At 39.7% G+C, this 27,663-nt stretch overlaps 1 protein-coding gene across 1 annotated transcript; it reads left to right on the forward strand.

Annotated features, from left to right (window-relative positions):
* The first annotated feature begins 4,795 nt into the window (after window positions 1-4,795).
* LOC104573397 (plasminogen) lies at window positions 4,796-26,699 on the forward strand. The gene is made up of 19 exons (XM_088532996.1): window positions 4,796-4,850; window positions 7,074-7,203; window positions 8,209-8,315; window positions 9,131-9,245; window positions 10,055-10,218; window positions 10,714-10,834; window positions 10,957-11,075; window positions 12,270-12,432; window positions 13,325-13,471; window positions 14,118-14,261; window positions 15,810-16,000; window positions 16,940-17,088; window positions 17,811-17,904; window positions 19,773-19,890; window positions 20,957-21,031; window positions 21,522-21,662; window positions 23,960-24,066; window positions 25,592-25,737; window positions 26,500-26,699. The coding sequence occupies exons 1-19, from the start codon at window positions 4,796-4,798 to the stop codon at window positions 26,659-26,661; spliced, it is 2,448 nt and encodes an 815-aa protein (XP_088389122.1). The 3' UTR covers window positions 26,662-26,699.
* The last annotated feature ends 964 nt before the right edge of the window (window positions 26,700-27,663 follow it).

Here is a 27,663-nt window from a genome sequence, read left to right on the forward strand (position 1 = left end):
CTTGCATTTCAAAGTATTTTACAATAAACACCTGTGAAGCACCTATTCAGAAATCCCATTACTGTGTGTATCTGGACTTCAAACATACTTCTAGCCCCCATATAAACCTTTAGAAAGCAAATTTCTCTTGAAATTTTACTGTTCTAGTTATTTTGTGCTCTCAACATTTTTTACTGAGCGCCTGTTAATAGCTGTACATAAAGGTTTCTCTGAGGACCTCTCATAGGTCGACACACAGCTGAACTATGGAGACAGAGACCCTCCACAGCTGAGCTATGGTCTGTGGATGCCTCTTTCAGACAACAGTATGTGTTATGTAGCAGTCTCCATGATCTGGAGCTCACGTAAGAATTCCTAGGCATTCCTAGGCCTTGGGTTTATATCCTTCTCTAGATGGCAGGCAGAGGGAAAGAGCAAAGAAACTCATACTTACCAATCACCTTTAGACGGGGTTTCCCCAGGGTTTTGAATACAAATGGTGGAAAGAGAATTTATTTTTTCTTCTTTGTGCATGGCAAATTCACAACCCTCTCAACACAGGAATACACATGCTGAGGTAAAATACAAAAGAGTCAAGTTAAAACTTTTTCATAGGGCAGACTGATGCAAGTCTTCTGATCTCTTAAGTGTTGTTGCTGAAAATCCAATAAAGTGCAAATAAAAAATTATACCAGATCCTTAGTACCTGCCTTGCTTCAATGTATAAATGTTATAGGTGGAATTTTGCTGCCTACAAATGGACGGCTAATGTCATTTTAGAGGTCTTCTTTGTTTTTTTTAGACTTGTGAATAAGCCTGGCATAAATATTGCAGGATTCGAGGGATGTGGCAGCTGGATTGGCAGGCAGTGTTCCTTAGGAAGTCTAATGGCATTAGATGCTTTGTTCAGGTAAGTTCCAGCCTAAATATATTTTTTCCCCTAATTGGAAAGGATTTATTCCATAATGCAGATAATGAAAGCTTTATCCCTCTTACAGCTTGATGATAATTTGAGATGCAACAGAGTAAAAGAAACAAACCACTTCTTCTCATGCCATATGAATCCTCAATATGGGTATGTTAGTGTTTCATTTTGCACTAGTACATTCATTCTTCAGTAGTGCAGGCAGTTTATAGCATCAGTTGACACAATTCAATAGATAACTAATCAAATTGTAATTACTGATCTGTTCTTTTTATGTAAATTTTCCATTCTGCTCCTGAGGCAGATTTTCTGGAGAGAAAGACATGAAATAGTGCTTTTAGCCCAAGGTTTAGTCTACCAAGAGAGTAATTATCGTCTGAGATATTTCAGAGCAGATACAGTCTACCAGGAGGTCTAACTTTGGCACAGCTACAACGAAGGTACTCTAGGACCACCTAAAAACATATGTGTGACATCGGAAACAGCAGAGGTGCAGCCCGTCTGGCCTTGCCTGTGTCTTAATGCTGTTCTGATAAGAAATAGCCTTGTCTAGCAAACACACTGCTGGAAAAGTGGAACCTCATAACATGGAAGTGGTTGTAAAACTATGACTCTGTAGAGCGCAATAAGAGATCTTAGTCTTCTCAGTAATGTCAACTCTAGACATTCACTTGCAAATATGTAGAGTAGCTTGAAACATTGCTGTCTTATACATACTTGCTTTAGCAATATTGAAATTTATCAGGAATATCCTGTATGTATTAGTTATATGTGTTTTGCTTGAGGTATTCTTCATGCAGTTCAAACCTCATGTTAAGTGTTGTCTGAATGCATTTCTAAAAACCCTGTCATTATATTAGTTATGTAAACATAATCTATTCATGGAGAGTATATTCCACGAGATTTTTACTATCTTGGGTTATTTTTACAATTCTGTTATTCTACTTAGTAGTTTGTCAAACTCTAACAAGGGAAATAAATTACAGTTAAAAAAAAAAAAAAGTATGTTAGACATCAGGAAAACCTTTAGTGTAAGGATACTTTAGTGCAAGTTATCTACTTTCCTGAGGATGGTCTGGGGGCTCCATCACAGAAGGTTTTATGGCTGTTTGCTCAAGCAGCAGTCAGGAGGGACATGGTAGAGTTGATTCTGTTTGAAGGAATGGAGATGGACTAGCTGCTTTCTGTGGATCTTTTGGCAGCTCTCCTACATAATAAAGGGCACAAATTCACACTTTGAGGGTATGCAGTGCATTTCAAATTAGACAGTTGAACTGATACAGCCATCTATGGGAGGAAAAAGACATGGGGGCAAACAATGGCAGAAAGAAAGGGATTCGAGGCCCCTGTCTCAAAACTTCCCCACAGAGAGCAACCTGTAGAGACCTTCCAACCTGTGAGCAGTTAGCCATGGACAAGGAGCTATTTCTGACAGCTTCTGGAGGAGTCATTCCCCTGAACATGCTTCATTAGAGCTCTCTGTCCTTTAGATGGGCTTTAACAGTGTGCCATTATGGGGGAACATCATACAGGGTAGATTATGTTTTAAAAGGACTATCAGTCTCTTCTTTGGCAAATTCATTTAGATCAAGATATTTTTTGAAAGCTTTTAACAATCTGATAATTCAGCGGCTGAATAAAGAGCTTTCAGTAAGAACCGTGTGGAAACCTGCTGCTAAGCCCTGTGATAATCATAGTGAGAGGCTAGCTGGATTAGAGCCTGAAGCAGGAGAACAGCAGCTGCAGTGGAGCCAGAGACCCAGTTTGGTAGGGCCTAGGGGGCAGAAATTCTCCCTCACCAGCTGCTGGAGAACTGGCAGGCCTAAACAAGTCTGATTTGGAAGATTTCTTGTCATAGCTGGGGGGCATTTCTGTTAAAAACAACTGAACTGTCAAAGTAAGGAAACTTTACAAGTTGCAATTATGTTGTGAAAAGCAGGGGCAAACCAACTGTTCCCAGTGTGCCCAGGGAGGAGGAACTGTCAGTTGAGTATAATGACGTTACTTGTAGGCTTGTACTGAAGAAATCCTCAGAAAGGAGATTTCTGAGTGTTCCCAGGACAGTTTGGAAAAGAATGATTTTTTTTTCTTTCTTTAAAGAAAAACAGCTGAACCTACAGCACTGGACTGCAGCTCACCAACAGAGAGAGTAATACAACTGAGGTGAAATAACTGAGTGGTTAGTGTGGACTGCGGTAGTGGCCATAAGGAAAAGGAAGGCAAGGCAAGGGAGAAAGAAAAGAAGAACACATTTGCTTAAGATAAATTTCCTTATAAACTTGTACTGCGAGCTGGGCAAGGAAATAATAAAGCACTTGGGAATCATCCACGCTCCTGAACAAACATCTGCCTACAGATCAGAAGTGGTTAGTGACACCTTCGCTTATGCTGGGTGTAGTGTCACCTACTTTGGCTGAAAAGTACGATCTGCTGCACCCTTCTGGACATTACCAGAATGGCATATTTTCCAGAAATTGCCAAAGAAATTCAGGTAAGATTGGAGGATACAAAGATGTAATCTCCACGGTTTATATTAGAAAACATGCATGTGATCTCTCTACCTTTGATTGTCCAAGAGACAAAAGAGAGGATTTTTCCACGCTATCAGCAGATTTAGAGTGGTTTCAGGCAGCACTCCTGCATCTACACTTTATGGCACATTGCTGTCTGACAGCAAAGCAAGCAGTGCTGTTGGTGGCAGAATAAGCCAGGCTTTACTCTGCATGGATTTATATCCCTTTCACCTGCAACTCTGCTGATCTCACATCTCTCCTGTATTCCCTGCCACCCCCATGCAGGGAAAAATCCAGATCTCTCAGGTCCTCCTCACCTGCAAAAAGGTCCCAATCCTAATCTTTCTTCTTCCCAACATAGGCCCTGCACATCTTCACGGGATATCAAGATGGACTTTTTTCAAAAGAGGTATCAAATTGAAGGTGTTGTGATACATTATGCTTAGAAGTTTTGGTGTAACTTTTGTGTATCTGTAGTCAGGAAAAAATCTTCCTAATATCCTAATCCAGCTATATTTTGTGCACATATTTTCTCTGATAGAAAACTTATTTCCCTTCCCCCCCCCCAGCTTTTACTGCTCCTTTAATAGATAGCATATGGAATTTTGACTACCATAGTTCCTTTTGGTCAGAGATGCACAGCAAAAAAAAGACTGAAGATGTCATGTATATTGGACACTAATGTAGGTATTTCTTTCTTTTCAGATCAATTTTATTTCTTACTCAGCCTTTCCTTCAGAGATACTTTTGCAAATTGGATGAGAATCAGGATAAAGAATATAGGAAATGTGTCAAGGAAGTATATTCATAACACATTAGTGCCACCAAAAGCACAAGGCAGCGAGTGCTGTCCATGTCCTGCTTTGCTCAAGAAACCATCTGAGCGCATGCTCAGAGAGTCGCTTTGCTCTTTGCAACGAAAGGTGTTGCTGGAGGCGCACCAGCCCTAGCAAATAGCACTCGTGTGTAATTTCCTGAGTTAGTGGGTCGTTGAGGAGCGAGCTGCTGTCTCTGGAGGGCACAGCGCAGTGTGGACGCGTGAGCTGAGCTCCCAGGCCACCTAACGGTGTCAGGGCGGTGGCATGTGCAGGCCTCACACATGAAAACTGCTGGTCATCTTGGAAACCACGGCCAGCAACACGAGAGCGTCCTTCCTCATTTCCAGGCATCCAGTACAAAAGACTGACTCTTATTTGATAATATATCCAATTCAAGGTTGTTTGAACACCCATATGAAGGCAAAGGCGGTCACAGAGTGGGAGAATGATTAACTTAACCCAAGTGCCTTGTTTGTTTGATGCTGCCTCACTCCAGCACAAGTCAATAAAACTTTGTGCATTGGCACACGCGTCTTCCAGCACCCCCCAGCTACGCCAGAATGGGGATTAGCAGAACTGCCTTCTTTTTTCTTCTCCTGCTTGGCTCAGGTAAGAGTCCTTTGCCTTTCACTTGAGTAGAGGAGATGGCAACCCAACACTCGTAAGCTCCACATTATAAAGGTAGGTCCCAAAATCCATGTGTCCGCACGTAACCGCATGCCACTGGATGTCAAGGTGGCTGCCAGCAAGAGTGGCTGTTAAGCCCTGTGAACCTGGTTTTGGTGCATTATACATTATGGTAGAGATTTGCAAATTTTTAAATGTGGTCTTTAAAATGATTTTTTCTTTTTTAAAAAAAATCCCTTTATATTCCATCAATTTCATAAATTTCACATTTTCCATTGCCAAACCTTTTCCTCCTGTTTTCTTGGGGGCAGTAGGTGAAAATTTAGTCTTCAGTAACCTAGATCAGCTTTTCCATGGGAAAGTTGAGACTACATTTTACAATTCCCTGAGAAGATAAGAGGCCCTCTAAAGAAAACATATTGTTTTCAAGAACATCTACAAACTCTATAAATAAATATTTCTTGTGTAGTGCATATTAGATTTCAATCTGATATCGTATTCTGCTGGTACTTTAACACTGCATATGATTATACAGTGCTTAAATGCCTTTTGAAAATACTATTGCAGACATATGAACACAATTGGTATAATTTCATAATAGTTTAGTGATATAATATGACATAGAACAAGAAGGGTGTATCATTGTATGATCATTGGGTTATAAAACACAGCCAGTATAGTTATTTGTATTTATTCATTGATACCAGCTCTAACTAACTTTCTCCGAAGTAATGGACCACTAAACTGTATTAAAAACATATTTTTTATCTTCTTGTTTAGTACTGATCAATTCCAAAGAGATACATATGTAAAAGAACAAATTGGCTTTCATTCATATATATGGATATTCTGTTTAACTTTTATGCATCATGTGTGGCTTTATAAAGACTTGTATTTATTTATGTATGTTTAAATGGAGAAGAATATACATCTATATATATTTGACTAAAATAATTCATTCTCTTTTGCATTTTGAAATTCTTTTTATTCTTTTTCATTTATATTTTTGTAGTTATTTTAAGATAATTTATATCACATTTTCTTTTCTGTTCTCTAAGCTCCTGCCAGTCTGTGATGCAGTTTGTCTTACGCATGTCGTCCAAAGTCTCATGTGTTCATAAACCAACTAAATAAATATTCCTTGTGGTCACTGAAATGGAATGGTATTCCAAAGGGAAGTCTTTGGACAGCATTTATGATGACCGAAGAAAAACTTAGAAAGTAATATTTTCCTAGTCTGGTCCCCTGTAGTAATGGCCCCAGGTAACTTGGGAAAAAGGCTAGGAGAGGAAACACTTGTCTGCTGAGTCAATCAGGAGATGGGCTGCTGGTGCTCCATATGGCCCATAGGTAAAATTAGATAATGGAGGGCCTTGTGTCAAGCATTTCTTTAGGTATGTATTCTTATAGCACTGAGCAATATCTGCTAAGAGTCACAGAAGATTCCCCTCAAGTTATTAATGATCTTGCCTTCTCTGGTGGCCTTTTAGGTGTTGTGTGGATATAGGAACTGCAAGGAAGCTTCTGTTTCATGGGCATCTCACTGAAATGATGTTGCATGAGTTGCAACTGTGATACAACTGGATAGATTTATTGTTAAGTGTGTGTAGCAAATGTAACAGTGGTCATTGTAAAAGATTATGCGGTCATCTTGTGATGACATTTCCTGCTCCAGTGCAGGACAACTGAGGACAATCAAACCATCCCATGACCAGTAAAACTGTAGAGACTATACATTCCATATGGGAGGTCACAATCTCACATTCTCACAGCTCACATCTCTCCAAATCTTTAACATTGATATCACTTCTCATGCTTCACTCTCTGCTGTTTTCTTTGATACAAAGTCCCTCTATCCACTGTTGCTTACTGTATGAAAGCACACTACCTCCAAGAGCTTTGGGAGGTTGCTGTAGTTCACATTTCTTTTTCTCTGCTTCAAACCCATACATAACTCCAGTCAGAGCTACTTCTCTGCATCTCTCTCTCATTTTTTTCTTGCTATCAGGTGGTGCAGTGATGTAGCTGCGACTGTGCCAGGAAACTGAAATTTTCTCAGATTTTATCACCATTTACCCAGAAGTGCATAAAATAAATGGTGGCTTCACTTGTCAATGCTACATGGAAAACGGAATTTAAAGTCACAGATCAATTTAACTGCAACACTTTCATTTTTAATGTTTGCTTTCTTTTCTTCCTTTGTAGTGAAAGGAGGTATACTAGATGACTATTTAAGAACAGATGGTGTTTGGATACTTACTCGAAATAAGCAGTCTTATACAACAAATAGTGAAAGAGAATGTGCAGAGAAATGTGAAGATGAAAGAAGTTTTAATTGCAGGTAATTTCTTTTAAAATCACAGGCCATGTCATTGTGGGTGACTAAATATCTGATCAATGACATTTTCCTACTATTGCTCAGAAGTAAACACACCTTAAATTTTGGAAGGAGAAAAAAAAGAAGGTGAATTGCTGGAATATACGAGAAGATAAAATACAAAAAAGAGAAGATATAGAAGAGAAGATATGGAAGAAGTAATCCAGTAAACTCTTTTTAATTTCAGCACCTGTTGGGAAGTGGCACACTTTTCTTTTTTTTTTTTTTTTTTTTTTTTTCCTTCATTCCCCTCAGGAAACAGTGTAACATGCTAGTATTGAAGTTTCTTAGCCCTTCTGCTCTATACATCTCACTAAGGAACATGCTGCTCAGAAACGAGGATGAGAGGTTCACACAGTTTTTACATGAACACATTTGGGTAAAGCAAGTCCATACACCTGGGGGACACAGGGCACTATCCCCCAGGTGCTAGCTGAGAAAGCTCCTTCTTCTTCAGAGGAGAGACGGCCAGTGAGCCGGGGTAGCCCTGCCTGCAACAGCTTTGTCTATGCTTATTTCTGTCTATCTTACTATTTCTTCCTGTAAACTGTCACTACGTCAACTAGAGGATGGACTTACAGGTGTATTAATCACTCTATAGTAATGTCCAAGCTTCTGTTCTCATATAACGCTATATGGAAAGTTGCTCGCATGTCTTTAGCTGGGTGTGGCTGTGTTTTTAATTTGCTGTAGAGAAAGGTGCTATCTCTATACTAGACAGCTGTGGATAAATTCGATACCTAGCTTCCCACTCAGTACCCTGATCATGTAGTCATTCCTCCTGACAAAGCCAGCCGCTTCAGACCAATAGAAAATGTTATTGAATATCTCTGAAGAGTAGTATTCTCAGATCTAAGTGGATACAGAGAAGTGCTAGAAAAAAATATATAGTTTACAGAAAATTAATTACAAATTGAATAATACGAGCTGATTTAATAACATTGCTTCATGTCTTCTCAATTTCAACAGAGCCTTCCTATTCACGAGAATAAAGCAACAGTGTTTAACATTGGCTGAAAACAGCAAAACAACATTGATGTTCAACAGCACAGATGCAGTTCTTTATGAGAAGAAAAGTATGTATGTAGTATGATGCTACACAGTTACATGCGTTAAGCTTTCTTGGAATCTTCCTGGTTTAAAAAGCAAAATGACTACTAGTGATTTTTATCAAAAACTCTCTGAGCAGGCATCTTTGTCTGCAACCCTACTGCAGAATTAGTGGTCACTTTAAATGACTGGAAGACCTTTCCTGACATTTTAAGAGCAGGGGCTGGCTCCCTTCAGCTCTGACTGCAGAGTGAGCGGAAGTCAAGTCTCCTTAATATTTAGCAGCTCTCAACACCATTGAGAAAGCTGCTAAGTTAGCAGTGCAGTAGCCAGACAGGCTGACCTTCAACAGGTACTGCCACAGTCTGAAGGATGAAAAAGATATGCACAAAACATAGTCTGTGTACAAAGTCTGTGGCTTGAAAAGATAGTTGCAAAATATCCATGCTACAGATGTGCTTATGAACAACACACTTCAAGGCATCTCCAACCGTTGGTGAAAGACCTTCCTTTTTTTCCATTAATATGATAATATAAACATGCATATCATAAACATGCATAGTCAAAAAAACTATAACTTATTATATATATTTCCTTAACTTGATCTTAGTTTTATTACCTTTATAAAAATACTTCAGAAACTTTCCTCTGGAGTTCCTTAGTAGTTGCTAATGAATTTGGTTTTAAATAATTTATAGACTCATATCTCTGCATTTGCATATACCACAAAATCAAAACATGGGCTAATGTGTCTAAACTGACAAGCTTTGTGGTTGAATCTGTAAATGTTCTGCTCCAATGTTGTAACACTGTTGAAGCAACAGAAACAATTCCCTTGCAGTTTATCTCCTACAATGTAAAAGAGGAAATGGGAAAGACTACAGAGGAACAGAAGCCAAAACTCAGAGGGGTATTCCATGCCAGAAGTGGGCTGACAAAGTACCTCACAGACCAAAGTATGGCCTTATTTATATTTGTGCTTATGTTGTTCTGAATCTTTTCCAAGCTGTCCCTATTCAGTGCATAAAAACATTGTAGTGTCTGTTATCAAAGCAAGTTATCGTGTTCAGGTGGCTTTTAAGCTCTCCTGTTGTTACCCTTGACTCTGCTGGCAGAGAACTGCAATGCACTGGATAAAAAAGAAGGGTGTATGTTCAAATACAGAAGTTGTGCTTAATGCTGGGCCTCCTAAGAATGTGAAATGCTTATTTCATCAAAATGAGTTGCAAATTTTGCCACTGCTGATTGTAGGACAAGAATTCATTTCTTCTATATGAGCATAAAACAGGGCAAGTGAAAGAGTAATGGTACTTGTCCAGCTCTATGACCCCTTGCTGCCTTCCAGAAAGAGTCAAGAAGAAACATCCACCCAAAGCATTAATGGCTATGAGGGACCTTGGCATGGGGATTTTCGGGGTTGGCTGCTACTGAGCTGGCAGAAACAAGTGTGGAAGCAGGGGGCTAGTCTGCAAGGGCTCTGGGGAAAAGAGGAAAACTGGACAATGACCCCTTTCTGTTTCTGTTTTATCCGATCTGTGTGGGTTTTAACTGTTTGAAAAGTTATTTTATTTTGCTGTATAGAGCCTGCTACGAAAGGCACTTAGAACTAACTTACAGAATGGCGTTTAGTTTTCATTTATGGGTTACAAAAGGGAATATGTTTCTCTCATTTTTACTGTGAATGACTTCACACTAAAAGGCCAAAGTTAGCTGAGGAAATTGGACATTTCCCTCACAATTTCTTGCCATTTTAATTCTCTTACAGTTTTACACCTCGAAAACACCCCCATGCAGGATTGGAGGAAAACTACTGTAGAAATCCTGATATGGATGAAAATGGACCTTGGTGTTATACAACAGACCCCACTATCAGATTTGATTACTGCAATATCCCAGAGTGTGAAAGTCAGGACAAGCACAGCGGAGAAGGTATATTTATATTTCAGGGAAGGTGTATTCAAGTAGACGTTATTATTCATGTTTTCTTCTTAATTGAAATGTGAATTTAGGTCAAGTTGGAAATTAAGAAATTGCCAACACAAAGGTTGTTTTCCTAAAAAGTGATTTTGTAAACCCAGAGGAAATTAAGAGTCTTAATCTTTTGCAGAAATGTCCTCCTCTGCACTCTAACAAATGTTTTAATTTTGGCAAGAATAAAGATTAACCCAATGCTGAGTTAAATTCAGAATCCTTACTGCCAGCAGTTCATACAGATGTGTGACAAAGTCCTCCCTGCAAATGATTTGTATTCCTACAGATTCATTCAAGTGTTCAGGTTATTGGATATTGTTATTGACATTGACTTCTGGATTCCTTTCGTAATTTTGTTTGCCTTCTAATGTTCTCTGTTATTGATGGATCAGGATCAATTTCAAAGGCTGATCCCAACTCAATGTTTTTCTTCCTTCTGCCTTGGCCCTACAGGGGAGTGCATGCAGTGTAATGGTGAAGACTACCATGGAAAAGTGTCCAGAACAGAGTCTGGGTTTCATTGCCAGCACTGGGATACCCAAGAGCCACATATGCATGGATTTCTTCCTGAAAAGTGAGTCACAGTCAGTGCTGAATTGTCCCTCTCAACCTCACAGTGCTTGGGAGACTCTGTAGCTCGACTGCTACAGGCAACCATAACTGACTCACAAGCTTCACCTGCATTTTAATATTCAGTTTTCCAGAGAAGGATCTGAAGATGAATTTTTGTCGTAATCCTGATGGTGACCTTCGTCCCTGGTGCTTCACTACCAGCCCCACTAAACGCTGGGAACACTGTGACATTCCTCGCTGCAGTGAGTCTGACTTTTAGCAATCACACCATAGGATATCATCAAAATGATACAGGGAAGAGAAAGACAAAAATCACAGCTCCAAGTATCCCGAGGAAATCCTTGTGAACCAGGGAAGGTGTATATCAATAAGCAGCATCATCCACTAATTTTCTGTTACATTAAATCATGTAGGTTCAGAGAGGATACAGGGGCCATAACACACCACATTGCCACAGAAGTTATGAAGCAGTATTTTGTCTTCAACAACTTTATTTTTCAATTAACCCTAGAAGCATGTCATTCAGCTTTAGCCTCAGGCTATAGTTTTCACCTGACCAGTGGGAAACTCAAATATTATCAGCACATTGTGTATTTTTACTTGGTGTTGGCTAACACAGGACAAATGCTCTCACTTTTCTTAGAGGGGGGTGAACCTTACAAAACAAATTCAAGTGTCAGGAGAAATCCTTAATCCACTAAACCGAATACACTAGATCTGGACATTTCCAAGGCCTCAATAATGAGTTTAGCATCGCCATATGCAGAACTGTGCCAAACTGAGAAAAAAATCTTGTGCTTGTATCTCTACAGTTTGCTTTCTCATGCATCTGCTCTGTCCAGTTCTCTAAAAATAAGAAGTTTTTGCTAAATTTAGTTCAATTCAGCATGCTCATTTACAGATGGAAGAATGACTGTTCATAGACTTTGCGATGATAAGGAAAATTGTGCAAGAGATTAAAGCTTGCAGAAAGTTTATGGAACAAAATGACCATTTAGACTCATATTTCTGTCCTCAAGAAAGTACAGATATGATGTATGTTTAATACATATGTAAAGTACGTTCATTTTCCCTTTGATCTCTCCAGATTCTGTGATTCTGATCATGGCTGTTACTTTGTGCAACCATATCAATTGGCTTGCTTTCATTCTGTCCCTCTGTTAGTTCACCTTCTCTGGAACCTTTGCTCCAAAGACTGCTGTGTTTTCTCTCACAGCTTTTTCTTGGGCCTTATCTTATTTCTTCTTCTTCTTCTTATTATTATTATTAATGTTGTTTACGAACTGCTGTAAAAGGGCAGACACCAGATATGAAAATGTGCACATTGGCTTTGCCCTGGCTTTCACTAATGTCACCTCTGCAGAAAGAAAAAGGTAATTTTAAAAATACATATATTTAAAAGCACTGCTTTTTTTTTTTTTAAACTCCAGGTACAGCTACACGCCCTCCAGTTTCTGGATCCAGTTCCCAGTGTCTTTCAGGTAATGGAGAAGACTATCGGGGTAGAATAGCTGTCACTGAATCGGGAAGCACCTGCCAACACTGGAACACACAGTTTCCTCACAGGCATGGCTGGATTCCTGACAGTTATCCCTGCAAGTATGTTGAACCTCTTCAATTTTCAGTGACTTTAACAAATATCGAAGAACTGATCCAGATAAATATGCAAGAGAAGCACAGATGTCTTATGACTGTATTGTGATTTTTCTCCACCTTTGCCAACTATAACTATGGCTGTTCATTTTTTTCCCTGGGTTCTTTTTTTTTAACCTGCTGCTTTATTCTCATGAACTTGTCTCACCTGTGCTTGCATTCCTGCTCATCTTGCTGAACAGTTGTAAGCATTTACTGCTTCTGTATTAAACATTTCTGTGGCCCAAATGGCCCCGTGGCTTTTGCTCGCTTTCAGTGCATTACTCCTCATGCTCCTTCTCCCTCCTCTGATGCTCCAAGGCCACAGAAGCTTGGCCTGTGGAGCACTATCAAAGAGCCTGATTACTTGGAACTGACAAGGGTTTTAGCTCTGTAATGGGACCCCGTGGGCTAAATGGATCCAGTAAGTAGTCCTGTGCGTGTGGAATCCTGTCCAGCACCTCTGCAGGAGGGCAGAGAACAGTGTGCACCAGTGCTGGCCTGTGCACCTCCAAAAAGCAGTGTGTGTGATATCCATCCTCCCCTTTGGTCTGACAATAAGGGCCCAGTACATCAGCGTCTTATGTTTTCCAGTGAGCTTTTACAGCCCCATCTGGGCCTCCAAAGAAGGGTAGAAAGTAGACAAGCAACAATGGAAAAGCACTTTATAAGTTATCAACATTAGACCGTAGTTACAAAAGCTTTTGACTTGTCTCAAAATCATGGTACACAAGCCAATTCAGCTGTAATATGAATAAATGCAAATCCTGAGTTAAATTCTGCATGCAATAATTACTAGTTCTGCACACAACCCATTCTTGATTTTATGAGTAACATTAAGTCAGTGTTTCTGTTTCAGGGGCTTAGAAGAAAACTATTGTAGAAACCCAGATGGAGAGAAAAGGCCTTGGTGCTACACTATCAACAGAGCTGTTCGGTGGGAATATTGTGCAATTCCTCACTGTGATGGGATAGAACAACAGTCGGCTGGTATGAGTAATGAGGTGTACTTGAGACAAAGACATTAAAGCAGTGAGATTCTTATTTCTCAAATATGTCAAATCTTTGTTCAGCCACTTTGTCGCTATTGTTTTGCAGTTGTTCTTGTTGTTACATTGCAAAATCTGCCAAATAATAACATTTTTGAAAAGTTGGACTTCTAATGGGGAGGAACTACAGTGAAGAATATGTCACCAACTGACACAATATTAAAAAATACAGGAGGTTTATTTCTTTATATTCTTTTTTTTTTTTTTTTTTTTTCCCCAAAGGCAGAACATTTTCAAAGCATCATACACAAAATCACAAATGCCTCTAATCTTTGAGGAATTTTGCATGTGAACTTTCTGGATGTGTAACCCAGACACTTTTACATACACTGAAGTGAAACTGAAGGATGACCCTGTAGTGAACAGCTTCTGACATACGAGGATAATCTGTGGAAGTTATTTAAATAACTTTTGAAGCATCCTTCCATTTTTCATGCTGATCGAGATGTGGCTACTGGAAGCCAAGCCAACTGTAGAAATGAATCCTTTTTATCTTTTGGTGTGTTTGGTGCTTTCTTGTGCCTCCTGAACATGAACATGAAATTAAGATGCAAGGCACTGGTTTCTGTTGTTCTCTGCAGGCACTGATGTGCTCGAACACAGTCCTGTCTCAGAGGAGTGCTATCGAGGCAAAGGCCTGAGTTATCGTGGCACAGCTTCCTTCACTGTGTCCGGAAAGCAATGCCAAGCCTGGAGCTCCATGTTCCCTCACAGACATGAAAAAACCCCAGACAAATTCCCAAACGCGTATGTTCATTTTACCTTTCTCTGTTTATCTGACAATGGCCATTGCTGAAAATGATACTGATTGTTCTTATGCTTCCATGTTTTAAAATAATGGCAATAAAAGTGAATTTTTCACCATCTTTTCTTTTTTTTCAAGATGTGTAACTATTTTCTGTCAGTCTCATTAAGAAAAAAGAAAAAAAGGCGTCTTCCATTTATTTAAATTTTGAACAAAATGTAAGTGTGCCCTTCTACATCTAGGAGCCAGAACTGCTGGTAACCAACAACAGGAGGCAGGACGTGTGTACTGATTCTGGGCATCTACTTTGTTTAAGCAAATTTACTTTATCTGGGGTGAACACAACATTTATATTGCAAAACATAGTCAGTTGTATCATGATTATTATTACCACATTAAATGTTCTTTGCAGTTTGAATTGTACACACAAAATTACAAAGTTTTCTTCTTTTTTTTTTTTTTTTACTTTCTTTTTTGGGTTTAAAATTGGACCACTGATGACTTCTAGAGCTAGTCACAGTTACTAATGTGCCAGTTGTTAATAAGGGTAGGAAAGCAACAAAACGAAAATTGCTAGGAAATCCATCATTACCTGCAGAGTTACAAGTGCAGGCAGGAAAGTTAATACCTTTCTCTTTTTTCTTGTTTCTTTCTGATTTCACCCTAAATAAATTTCATTGGAAATTTTCACTCACATTTTTGCATTAAAAATATTGATGTATTGTAGCTCAAACATACTAAGACAAGGTTTTAGTTTTAGAAATTAGTTTAAAAATTGGAAGCAAATTGTGAAAACATGCAAGCAGCATGTTCTGGCATAGTTAGATAAAAGCATTTCACTTTTTTCCTTCTGTAACTCTGCAGTGATGCAGGACAAGGAAACACTGCAACTTCACAAATTACTAGAGAAAGGAATTCTACTTCCCCCTGCCCCAACAAACACAGGCATGCCAGTGCTTCCACTGAATACAGTGGAAGTGTATTTGCAGAAAAATGGTTTGTGTGCATCCCTATTTATTTTCCCACTCTTAAGAATAAGAGAAAGAACCCTTTAACTTTTAAAAAGTATAATTGCCCACTAACAGTATGGATATTGCTGTATATTTATTGCTAAGTAATTTGCACATTCACATACTTATTCATGCTTATTCATATGTGTTTAGAAATAAAATTATTGTGTTACTACCTGCTCGACCTGACCCTGCTTAAGTAGAGGAGTCAGACTAGATGATCTTTAGAGGTCCAGCCCCAGTTATTCTGTCATATTAGTCACCTATTTAGCACTCAATGCACTGATATATTGCAGCCAGAATTTATGCCAATAGTCAGATTATCTTTCCTTTAATTTCAATATATTCACCTCTCTGATATGCACATAGACCAAACTTTTCACTCCTATCACAGCCACAAATTTGCATAGTGGTAATAAGACAACTGGCAATATGTAAAAAGACATACAAATGTATTTATTTTTACATCATATATACCCACATTTTTTTGGCAAGATGACTATGATTACCTTCCTGTTATTATTGTGCTTCTTTTTGCAGGGATTTGAGGAAGAACTATTGTAGAAATCCAGATGCCGATGAACACCCATGGTGTTTCACCACTGACCCCGGAGTGTTATGGGAGTACTGCAGTCTGAAGAGGTGTGATGATCAGAGACAAGAGCGGGCACCAAACCCCCTTCCTACAATGACAGCACAAAGCGTTGACCCAACTATCCCCGCCACACCTGGTAAAGCTGGCTATATGTGGCACTTCCTGATGTACCTGTTGGTAAAACAAATATTCTATCAAAATTCCTTGAGTGCTATAACATAAATAATCCTTCTCCAGGCTTCAGAACAGTACCTTTGAGTTTTCCAGGAGATGTTCTGCAGTCATTTTATATCCTTGTCCGGTATCATTTTGCAGCACCTTCTGGAGGATATATTTTGCACTTAGGGAAACAGGAGGAACACAAAGTTTTTGTAGCCATGTGCCATTGAAATATGATGAGAGCAAATGTCAGTTTTGTGAAAATTTTGCTGATGCCGTACTTTGTCCTTAGGATGTTGCCCTTAGCTTCAGTGGAGTTTGTTCATATGCAAATGTGTTTTGCAAAAGACGTGCACCAGGAGGCACTGGTTTTTGCTCTATCCTGCATAATTGCCGCTTTAATTGAAAGGCCCATGTTAGTTCAAGCACTGTGACTGTTCTGAATATATAGTATAGGATCCTACTGGATGTTTACTTTGCAAGAGAAAGTGCAAAGGTTGGTTAAAAGATTAATTCCTGTCTGCTGCTGTTTACTCTTACATGTTGCAGAAGAAAGCAGCTGAGGCCATGCTCTCGAAGACAACTGTCCTCTCATTTTAATGGGCTGCTAAATCTAAAATATGCTTCTCTCATGAAAGGTTCTTGCTGACACTAATTCAGCAAGGATCTTTTCAGAGATCTGTGACATGCTACAGAGGGTATTTTGCCTGAAGTTCAATGAATTATCTTCCAGTTCAGTTGCTCTGTATATCCAGTAACACATCTGTTTTGACAGAAATCACATCCCAGGTACCTTTTCCTATTAATTTCTGCCATAGTAACTGCAGACTAGGATTACTCATTCCAACTTATTTCTACTTATCACAACATATGAATTTAGCAGCTAACATCACTTCCTTTTCCTCTTTTTTCACAGAATGTATTAACGGTAATGGTAAAGATTACCGTGGCACAATAGCAAAAACTGGAAAGGGCAGGACTTGCCAAGCATGGAGCTCTCAGACACCTCATAGCCACAACTATTTCACTCCTGTGACTCATCCAAGAGCAGGCCTGGATAAAAATGTAAACAACTGTTCATGCCGTTGTCATTGAATGTTTTGTTTTCTCCATGACCTCTCAGCAAACATTTCACATCATTGGTTTCATAGACCAGCTTTAAGCATACCTGGAGGTCGTTGCATTGTTAGCCCAGAATATAATGGTAATGGAAAGGGAAAGATGCCTTACACGTTACCTGGGATGTTGGTATTTCAAGCACTGAGGTATACCATGGCATTGCTCCTTACAAGCAGGCAGTGTAAAAGAGATCATTGAGGGTTTGCTTAGTTTCTGCAAACATCAGAGGAATTAATGCCTTTTGCTGTTTGTCACAAAATGGGTAGAGTTCTGGCAAATTCTCAGAGCTGACCTAGGTTGCTTTCACTTTAGTGGAAGAACAATTAGGCCAACACCAACTTCTTACTAAAGCAAATCCCATCCTATGTCAAACTTTACTTTTTGTGAGGCCTTGAAAAGCACTGGAGGAAGGCTGACTATTGGTTGCTGAAGATGATAGAAATTTATCACATTTCCCTAATTTCACATAATCTTTTGAGATGGAGAAAACAACAAAAAATTGTGGTTAGCAGAAATAGAAAGTACCTAACAGAAGGGCAGTGAAAAAGTAGTTGGAGAAAATATTTCAAAGCTTTGGATTAACATTCCTTTAAAACATATACTAGTAGAATTTTTATTCTGTGCCTAATACTTGGAGTCTTTATTCTCTGTTTTTGTAATTATTACAGTATTGCAGGAATCCTGATGGAGATGTAAATGGTCTTTGGTGCTTCACAACAGACCCAGAAAAAAAATGGGAGTACTGTGAAATCCCACGCTGCTGTAATTATCCTTAAAACTTACCTGTCCTCACTTCCTACAGTCTGCTATGATAGTTACAAGATGTATTCAATCCAACCAGCAAAAAACTGCAGTAGGTAGTAACTTTAGATTTGAATTTTGGTTTGCATGGATGTTTGACATGGCCAAAAGCCTGTTACAGTTAGCCAAAGTTTAGTCAACCTGGTGCTAGGAATCATCTGTACAATTTGTAGACAACAGTTCATGTCCTCTTTATCGTCAGCGAAGACAAGAACTCAGAGTTGAAGGCAATATATCTGGTAAAGCTGCGCAGAGCTGTTCATTCTCTGGAGTCCTCAAACACAGGAGAAGTTTTTCTTGACAGGACTAGCAATTCTAGAACCTGTTCATACAGCTTGTGTATGAGTTAGTGGAGAGCACCAGAGATATCATGAATATCTTTATCATCCTAGCTGAATTTTTATTCCGATCTTGTGTTATGCATGTTAATCTGTCCCTGGGCATTTTGCCTTTCCTCTATGTTGGGGAGTACATTTGGTCCTGGATATGTTATACAGGTTTCCTTAACTACTTTCTTCTATTTTGGGATTCTACTCGGCATACTGTGCAGGGGTAGTCCTCATGTAAAAAGTCAACATCAAAAGAATTTTTAGCTCCTAAAGGTACCCTGGCAATGGGAGTCAATAAGAAGTGTAATGTATTGGGAGTGATGCTTGGCATATTTGTCAGTCATTTGCTTTGTTTTTCCCTGCTTTGTCTGAATGTTGACAAACATTTTTTTCATATATTTGGCAGTGAGATGAAAAGTCTATTTCTTCTATTTCTTTTAACTGCAAATAACATGTGGAAGCCAGTTTCCTGCTCTGTTTAGCAGTGTAGCAATATAAAACTGCATAGAAAGGTCTCTCCCAATATTAAAAAATGCTCTTTGTGCTGGCAACCTAATGTGTTTCTCTAAACAGCAGTGTTTTATGACTGTATATATTAAGTCAGCCAGCCAAGCCTAAGATCGTTACAGGGAAAATGAATAAGGAACAGTATACAAAAACAAAAACCACAGCTGTAAAAAGCTCTTCTCCCTGGAATTACTATGATGAATGTCTACTTCTGAGATCTGATCTCTTTTCAAAGCAGCCTTTGAATATTAGATTTTTAATTTCAAATGTATGTGAGCTTTAAAGTCTCATGCCTTTTGTCTTTAATTGCTTTTTAATTGTCTCTTACTGGAACCAAGAAATTTCATGTTCACATACACAGCTCTGGAAAGAGTTACTTGGGTACTTACTCAGCACTGAAAATCCATCTATTTGAAAAAAATTAGAGAGATTTGGGCTACCAAGAAAGCAAAATGAGCAAAGTGAAGACAGAACTGTAATATTTTGTGACAAGGAGAAAGTGACTCAATTTTATTTATAACTACAGATTGATTTAAATTGAATCTAAGTGGAGCCTGTAGAGTTTTGAGGAATTTAGAGAGTTATTAGTTTTAATTGGTCTGGACATTAAACTCCTGTACTTCCTTTCACTCTCTTTTCCCTTCAGCTCTCCACCTAGATATTCTTTCTTTTCTGGCTGATCATAGTTTTAGTTGTATTGACTGATCACAGGCATACTTGATACAGCTGACAATTTTTTGCTATTTTTTTGTCAATGTCCTGTCATGTCAAAAGTGACATGTTAACCTCAGCTTAAAGTGTTGATAGTAATAATGATATAATGGAGTCAAAGGGTACTGCTTGTTTCTTAACCCTTAGTTTCTAACCTGCATAAAGAATGAAATCCTAAGGAGGACATAGAGGCCTTATTCCTTTTTCTTCTCATCTGTTTGCCCTGTGAAAGGCATTACAGAACTACTTTCAGATTCACTGTGGCTTTCTTTTATTCTGTAGCTTCTTCTCAGCCTGGCTGTGGAAAATTCCCATGGAGAAGAGAGCGGACCTGTAAGCCATACAGCATGTGCTATGCTTCTCCGGGGTCTTGGCCTTGGCACGTCAGCCTCAGGATGAGGTATTGATATTCCAAACTGTATGGCCTTCTGTGAGCAGCAGGGTTTCATAAGGAACAGCCTTTAGAAAGTGTGTGACAAAACAGAGCATGTGCTTCTGGAGACTGGCCTTGGTCTCTATATAAAATACCATAAAATGTAATTTTATAAATAATTTCCACAGATAAGGACTATTAAATGGTTATCCCCAAACTTTCCCATTCTGCCGAATCTCTAGAGGGTAGACTTGAACTGCAGGCCTTGGATATGCTTTGATTTACTGACATGGGAAGAGAATAAGTCCTGCTGAGGTTAATGAGAGTTAACTGCGGCCTGCAGTGTGGAAGTTAGACCCAGGCATGGAGCCACCAACCTGCAATGTGTGCAATTGGATTTTGCTTATTCCTTCTCACATGGTATCCAATCTCTTTTATATGTAATTTGATTCTTAGGCTGCCCTAATTGTGTTAGAAGTCATGTGAAAACCATTATCTCTCAATATAAAACCCCATTATGCCTAGTGTTTCCACAGCCATAGGTGAAAATGGCTAGAGAGAGGATGTAGAAGTGCTAACAGAAAGGCTTATGAATTTTTCTGTAGAGTTTTTGACAGTCACCTAAATAAATATCCCGAGAAAAGTTGAAAGTCCATAACAAGGCATAAATGACATGCTTATTTAGAAAACCAGTAAGAGCCAACACCTTCAAAATCAGCCAGATGCAGCCTTTTTTTAATTGCTCAGGACAAATCTATTACATCACAACTAAAATTGTTAGGAAATGTCACTGTTTTTGTTACACTCCTGGAAGCAATAGTGCTCTGTCACACTGGAACATTGTTGTAAAATTTCTGTCTGGGTATCAAGCTTCTTTCCATGTGCCTCACGTTCTGGAGAAATAAAGTTTATGCCTTAAAAATCTGTATTTGATTTCTTATACCATCGATAATATACAATTTATGAATGATAAAGTTCTGAATTAGGGGCATAGTGATAGTCTGCCTGTATTTCTTATTGTGCATAGCAGAAATGATAGGAGAGTCAACTATGTAGTTTTAAATTAATCTGATTAATCTAATCTCTATTCCAGTACCAATGAGCACCACTGTGCGGGTACTCTGATACATCCACAGTGGGTTCTTACTGCAGCTCAGTGCTTGCAACAGTGAGTATCCTTTCTGGGGGTAGGGGAGTGGAAGGAGGTATTCCAAGGAAAAATGAGCTTTCAGCTTTGAACCTGACTACAGTAAAAATTAAGTCAATTGTGTCAAGGAATTTCCACCTGCTTATTATATGCTTCCAACCTACTTCTTGTTTTCTGTCTTCCCATAGAGACTGTCCTCTTCTTAGCTTAGAAAAGCAGCTAAGCTGGTACTAACTATGTTTGAAAAAGTAGCAGCTGACCCACTGGGCTTGAGGAACTGTGAACGCTATAAGGAGGTGCCTCATTATTTACAACCCATGGGATATTCCATAATAATTAAAACCAAACTGTTAAAAAACTGTCCAAGATTAATTTGTGTTTTTATTATCAAAATCAGCATCTTGGCCATCTCGTTAAATTCAGTTCTCCAGGGATATCAAAAAATTCTGTAAGAGTGAAATTCCCATTTACATGTATATAAGTATAATCTTGCCACTGTCATTTCTTACAGGTCATCAGAGGCCTCTTCCTACAGGGTCTTTCTGGGGCTACAGAACCTGAAGGTGGCAGAACCATCTTTGCAAATTCGTAGCATTCAGAAATTATTCAAGGAACCCAGAGGAGCAGACATTGCCTTGCTGAAGATGAGCAGGTACAATTTCAGCCCAGGTTTTCCCACTTAATGCTTTTACTGTGAAGTCACCTTGTCTGGATATGACTCTGAGAGTTGGTTTTAGGAGGTGTGAAAAAGTGTGAGAGTCCCTCTGAGTATTAGATTGGGAATATATTTTAGGGCAAACTCTGAGCTCCGCTCCTGAGTGACCTCACTCTGGCAGTACCCATGTGAGCTACTTACACAGCTTAGGAAAGGCAAGTACCAGTTAGGATGCGAGGGATTGTTGTGGAGGATTCCCACCCATACACTACTTCCCACCACTAAGGAGCAACTCCACTGAAACAGGGAGAGAGGAGGCAAATCAAAGTGGGTTGCGGCTGAAAGATCTTCTGCTCAAAGGCTCTTACTGCTCAGCCCTAAACATCCATGACCACAAGTCTGGCCTCCTGGACTGCACCCTCTGCATGAAACAAGTGGAAAGGTCCATTTTTTTATAACAGATCACACAAACATTAGAGGCCTCTGAGGAGTTGCCAGTTACCACTCTATGTTAAATTTGAGCTCCTCAAAGCCACATTTCTTGTATGTGAGCTTTCTGAGGTGAGGTCTCATCTTAAGATAGACCTAGAATTTCCTTAGTGCAAAACAGGTAGAAATAAAGTTATCTTCTTGAAGTTGCCAAAGCAGAAGCTGCAAAGACCAGTTCCTCCAGTTCAAAAATGGCTTTTTTTTTTTTTTTTTGGCTACTGTCACCACAGCAGGACAGACACCAGAGATGCTGTGAGGACCAATCTAACAGTGGAATTAAAGTTGAGGTGCTAAATACAACCTTGAAAGCAAAGCCTCCTCTTGCCCATCTATTTTCAGGAGTTCTTTCCATAAGAAACATGCTTTATTAAGAGACGAATGAACCAGTTTTGGAAGCTACAGAACTGATTTCCATCCAACTGATTTCCACAGTTAATTTCCTGGAACCATGTGAAAGTCAACATTATATATCCCCATCCTGGACTTTAGAGAGATGGAAAATGGAGTTCCAAATAATGATGATGGCACTGGGGCTACCGTACCTTCCACATAGGATCTGTTTAGCATTTCTAACCTCCTGGGCTTTTGTGTTCATGTTTAATTCAGATCTTTGCATTGCAGAGGCCTTCATTTCATCAGTCAGGAGCAGTTTCATTTGGTCTCTCATGCTCCTGAATCTTCATAGAACTCCTAACCCTGGCATGTCCTAATTAAGAAAAGGGGAATCTGCTAGTTCTCTTTCCTTTCTGGCCCTGAAAAGAAATGTACCCTGCCTCACATGTGGAGTTCAGTCCTTTTGCTGTATTTCACAGTCAGTACTCTCCTTCACGGGGTTGGTTCCTGGCATATCTCATTTGACATTTTGTTCAGACACATGCTCACTGAACTGGTGCCATTTGCACTCCTCTGACTTTTAGCATAATATATCTTAAAAAATATTCAGCATAATGTATCTTAAAAGATACATAAGATATATAATCTTTTCACACATACAACTGAAAGTCAATAAGGGATCAGATAGACCAAAGCAAAGATTATTTCACTAGATGATTCACTGTATGAAATCCAGCCATGGAATTTCTAAGGTGGAGATCCTGCTCTGAGGGAATACGTCACTTGAGCATAAGAAATGCCATTGGCCTTCTTATGTATCATGTTCATCCTCTGCAGAACTGGTTCCCATCAATTCTTATGCCACTGTTGATGCTTCTAGGCATGGTGCTGCAGTAAGGAACAGATGTACTTTTGCCTTTATTTTATTGAGGATACCAGAATGCTTGACTTAATTATGACTTAGATATTGCATGAAATCATCCCCAATGTAATTGTATAGAGGTGATTTCAAGGGAGAAAGGAAAAAGCTTTAGCTGTGTTTGCTTATTTAGTCATTCATCCATCTTTCTCTCCTCCTGTGAAGTCCCTGCAAGGGTCCACAACCTCTGGGGCTTGGAGGGCCAGGGAGAATTCAGGCTCTCACCATCTGCAAAGAGTGCTAGTACTAGCCTTGGGCTTGTGCACATTCCTACAAGCACTGCTTGGGTAACAAGAGATCAGATCTCTAGCACTGTACTGCAAATACACTCACACTGTGACTGTGCCCACCCACACATCTCAGACACTTTAAAGTAACCTTTTTCACTAAGTGGCCAAAAACAGCTTAGAAACATCTATATGGTTCTAAGGCACCATTTTCTTCTCTCTCCCCAGCCCTCTCCTTTGTTTAAAACATCAACTGAGTATGAGGAATAAATGAGTTGATGATTATTTTCTAAGTATCTTTTTATTTTTCTCTGTTTGTTTTCCAGTCCTGTAATGCTTACTGACCATGTGAAACCTGTTTGTTTGCCCGAAACAAGTCTGGTGGCAGAAAGAAATAGAGTATGTTTTCTAACTGCCTGGGAAAAACCAAGAGGTAAAACACATTCAGTGCGATTGGAAGCTTGAGAGAGTTTTCAAATCCTGTCCCAAAATATAAATACTCAGGGAACTTTAAAAACATTTTTTTTTACAAAAATTTATCTATATCCAGTATCATGAGGCAACATTATTCTATTTTTTTCTCTTAGAGTTTGATTTTTCTTCTTCAGAAGTCACGTGAATTCATTAAACAAGTGAAAAGAAAGAAGGGAATGAAACTCAGGACTTTTATCATCTTTTATTTCTACTTTAGTCTTTCATCAGCTAAGAGAAACACTGTACACATTCTATACATATAAATATGGTAATTACTTAAATAAACCCCGTTGACTTCAGATAGACAATTTCTAAACATATGAGCAAAGTTTGCACCTGGCCAGCTTAAGTCAAAACAACACTGTCTTCAGAGACTCCTGTAGGGATCTATGTTCATGCCAGAGAAATAGGGTACATGGGGAAGCCCCATCCCCAAGACCTTGCATTTGAGACAAGACAACATCTTCAAAAACACAGTGCCTTTTAGTTAGCCTTTCTAGCTAGCTCCCTTTGTGGCACAGGCAGTGTGAGCACAAGCTGAAGGCTTTTAATGTCAGTAAAGCCCTTAGCCCTCTTTTCCACAGTTTACCCTTAAAAACTGATCTAGGTGGTTTCCTGCTGCCTTATTCTCTCTCTGCATACTTGGGTTGGAGCCAAAACAATCCCCAGCCCTTTCTGACCTGTCCTTGCCAGAGCCTTTCTCACCCCTGCAGACTCCAGCAGGGATGGTGGTGCCCGCTGTCATTTGGTTTCTGCTCCCACAAAAACACATTTGCTACCACTGAACCAAACACAAGGGATGTCATTCCAATTCCATTTGCAAACAGCACAGCACCTTGTTAAGACTCTGGTTTTAAAAGTAAGCCAATAGACCCTTCTTTGTGTGTGTATCTCATAACTAAACAACAAAAAAATCTGTCTCACAGTAATTTCCCCTGCATTTAGCTACAAAATTGATGCTACTCAAATATATTATACCATTAGCGCAACGCATGAGCATTATGAAGAAACACTTTTCTCCACAGTGGACAGTGTTTACTGGCTTTCCACTCACCTTTTCCTTGTCTTACAGTGCTTTTTTTTCACTTAGGCTGCCACAAGGTGGCAGAGACTTGTTGTCTTCTAGTCAACCACTCTCAGAAAACAGCACAGACTAGATTTCTTCTGGAAGTATACTAGGGGGGAAAGTCAACAGACCATTTCTGGGTTTAAGTGGTGGAAAAAGAGTGGCCCTGAAACTAAGCATCTGCTTTTAATTTATGCTGTAACACTTTGCAAAGGAGAATAATCATTGCTATCTCCATTCTAGAGTGGAAACAATCCAAATATAGAGAAGTTAAAACATCTAACCAAGTTCTTCAGGACCTCAGAGTCTACAGTAGAGTTGGGGACAGATCTCAATCCTTTCATTTGTCAGATTTCACTGGGTTGCAGTGGATAGGCTACCAGTTATAACTGTTATGCTTTCCTGGTTACTCACAAAGGTACCGATGGAGACGGTAGATTAAAGTACATCGAATTACCCGTGCTTGAAAATAAAGCATGCAATCGCCCCGAAGTTCTGAATGGAAGGGTCAAAAATCATGAATTTTGTGGTGGTCATACTTTTGGCAGCATAGATCTCTGTGAGGTAAGAACAATCTAAGTCTTGAGCACAAGCAAATCAAAAGACAATCTGCACTTCCAAGGCTCTGAAATAGCTTCAGCAAATTAAGGCTTCTACATAAAGTGTAAGAACTGAGTCATACACAGAACCTTTTCTTCTCTCACACAGTCAATTAGAACAGCAGATATAATGGCAGTTGTAACTGCACGCTGACATGTTCTACTCAGTAGCCAGATGTTGTGCATATCACATCCTACTTGAAAAAAAGCCTGTGAAAACCTAGACTTTCCCTAGTTCCTAGAGATAGCAGGGAAACTAGTGAATGGTTACCATGTCCATAGCTATATAGTTGTAACACCTTATTTTATACTTAATTTGAAGCTACTGCTTCAGGTGTTTCTTCTTTTCTAGTTTTCACAAATATGTGAAAATATTTTAAAATGTTATTTTGTTTTCTTAATGGAGAGGATCATGTTGGGAGCTTCTCAATAAAAAGGTGGTGACTACCTGGTGACAGAGACAGAAAGAAAATGCTGATCAGTGACTTGTACTTGAGTCTCTTTTCTTCAGACCAGAAGAATGACCTGTATGCTTCGAGACAGCCTTTTTTTTTTTTTTTTCCCCCAGCTCTATTATCTGGTCTAATAAAAACTTCCTCCCCTCTCTAAAGCTCTTGCCTCATCTATTTTTGAGGCCTTCAGAGCCACCACAACATTATTCCTGCTAGAGTTTTGCTGTTTTCATGTCTAGTGCCATCACCAGATGATTCTTTCTTCTGTTCCCTAGGCTGATGTTGGAGGACCTCTGGTTTGCCAAGATGAAGACAGATTTGTTCAATATGGAGTCACCTCTTGGGTACTAGACTGTGCCCAGCCATCAAAGCCTGCTGTTTTTGTCCATATTCCTAGTTTTGTTTCTTGGATCAAGAATGTAATGGTTGCCCACTGAATCTTTATGCAAGCTGGCTTTACTGAAAAAGCATTCTCTGTGCTGAAGAAACAGAGTTCCAAATATAGTTTTAAAATTGAGATAATTAATAAGAACCTTAAATAAATATCATTACTGGCAAAGAATGAGTAGTTACTGGGAAGCATGTCAAACTGAACAATTATTACTGTTGTTAAATGTGTCTGTGCTGTGTGTGAGTAAATCATCCCTGCTGCTGCAGCAGTGGCAGAGATCAGGTTCATAGAATCACAGAATGCTTAAGGTTGGAAGGGACCTCTAGAGGTCATCTAGTCCAAACCCCCTGCACACACAGGGTCACCTAGAGCACGCGGTACAGGACTGCGTCCAAGCGGGTTTTGAAGATCTCCAGAGAAGGAGACTCCACAACCTCTCTTTGCAGCTTGTTCCAGTGCTCTGTCACCCTCACTGTCAAAACATTTTTCCTTAAGTTCCTGTGGAACTTTTGGGGCTTCAGTTTGTGGCCATTACCTCTAGTTCTGTTGGTGGCCACCACTGAAAAGAGCCCAGCACCATCCTCCTCACTGCCTCCCTTGAGGTACTTATAGACACTGATTAGATCCCCTCTCAGCCTTCTCTTCTCCAGGCTGAACAGGCCCAGCTCCCTCAGCCTCTCCTCGTAGGGCAGATGTTCCAGGCCCCGATCATCCTTGTGGTCCTGCGCTGGACTCTCTCCAGCAGCTCCACATCCCTCTTGTACTGTGGAGCCCAGAACTGGACACAATACTCCAGATGCGGCCTCACAGGGCTGAGCAGAGGGGCAGGATCACCTCCCTCGACCTGCTGGAGACGCTCTTCTTAACACACCGCAGGATCCCATTGGCCTTCTTGGCCACGAGGGCACACTGCTGCCTCATGGTCAACTTGTCATCCACCATGACACCCAGGTCCCTCTCCGCAGAGCTGCTCTCCAGAAGGTCAGTCCCCATTCTGTACTGGTGTCTGGGGTTATTCCTCCCCAGGTGCAGGACCTTGCACTTGGCC

Source organism: Tinamus guttatus, unplaced genomic scaffold, assembly GCF_059628265.1.
Source record: "Tinamus guttatus ecotype Peru unplaced genomic scaffold, ASM5962826v1 Tinamus_guttatus_pri_ptg000473l, whole genome shotgun sequence".
Lineage (NCBI taxonomy): Eukaryota > Metazoa > Chordata > Aves > Tinamiformes > Tinamidae > Tinamus > Tinamus guttatus.

Bases quoted from the DNA above. Each gene is read 5' to 3' on its own strand.
- LOC104573397 (XM_088532996.1), top strand. From the start codon at position 4,796: ATGGGGATTAGCAGAACTGCCTTCTTTTTTCTTCTCCTGCTTGGCTCA. The intron at 7,204-8,208 runs GTAATTTCTTTT...CAATTTCAACAG, and splicing joins GAAAGAAGTTTTAATTGCAG to AGCCTTCCTATTCACGAGAA. The intron at 14,262-15,809 runs GTATGTTCATTT...TTCTTTTTGCAG, and splicing joins CCAGACAAATTCCCAAACGC to GGATTTGAGGAAGAACTATT.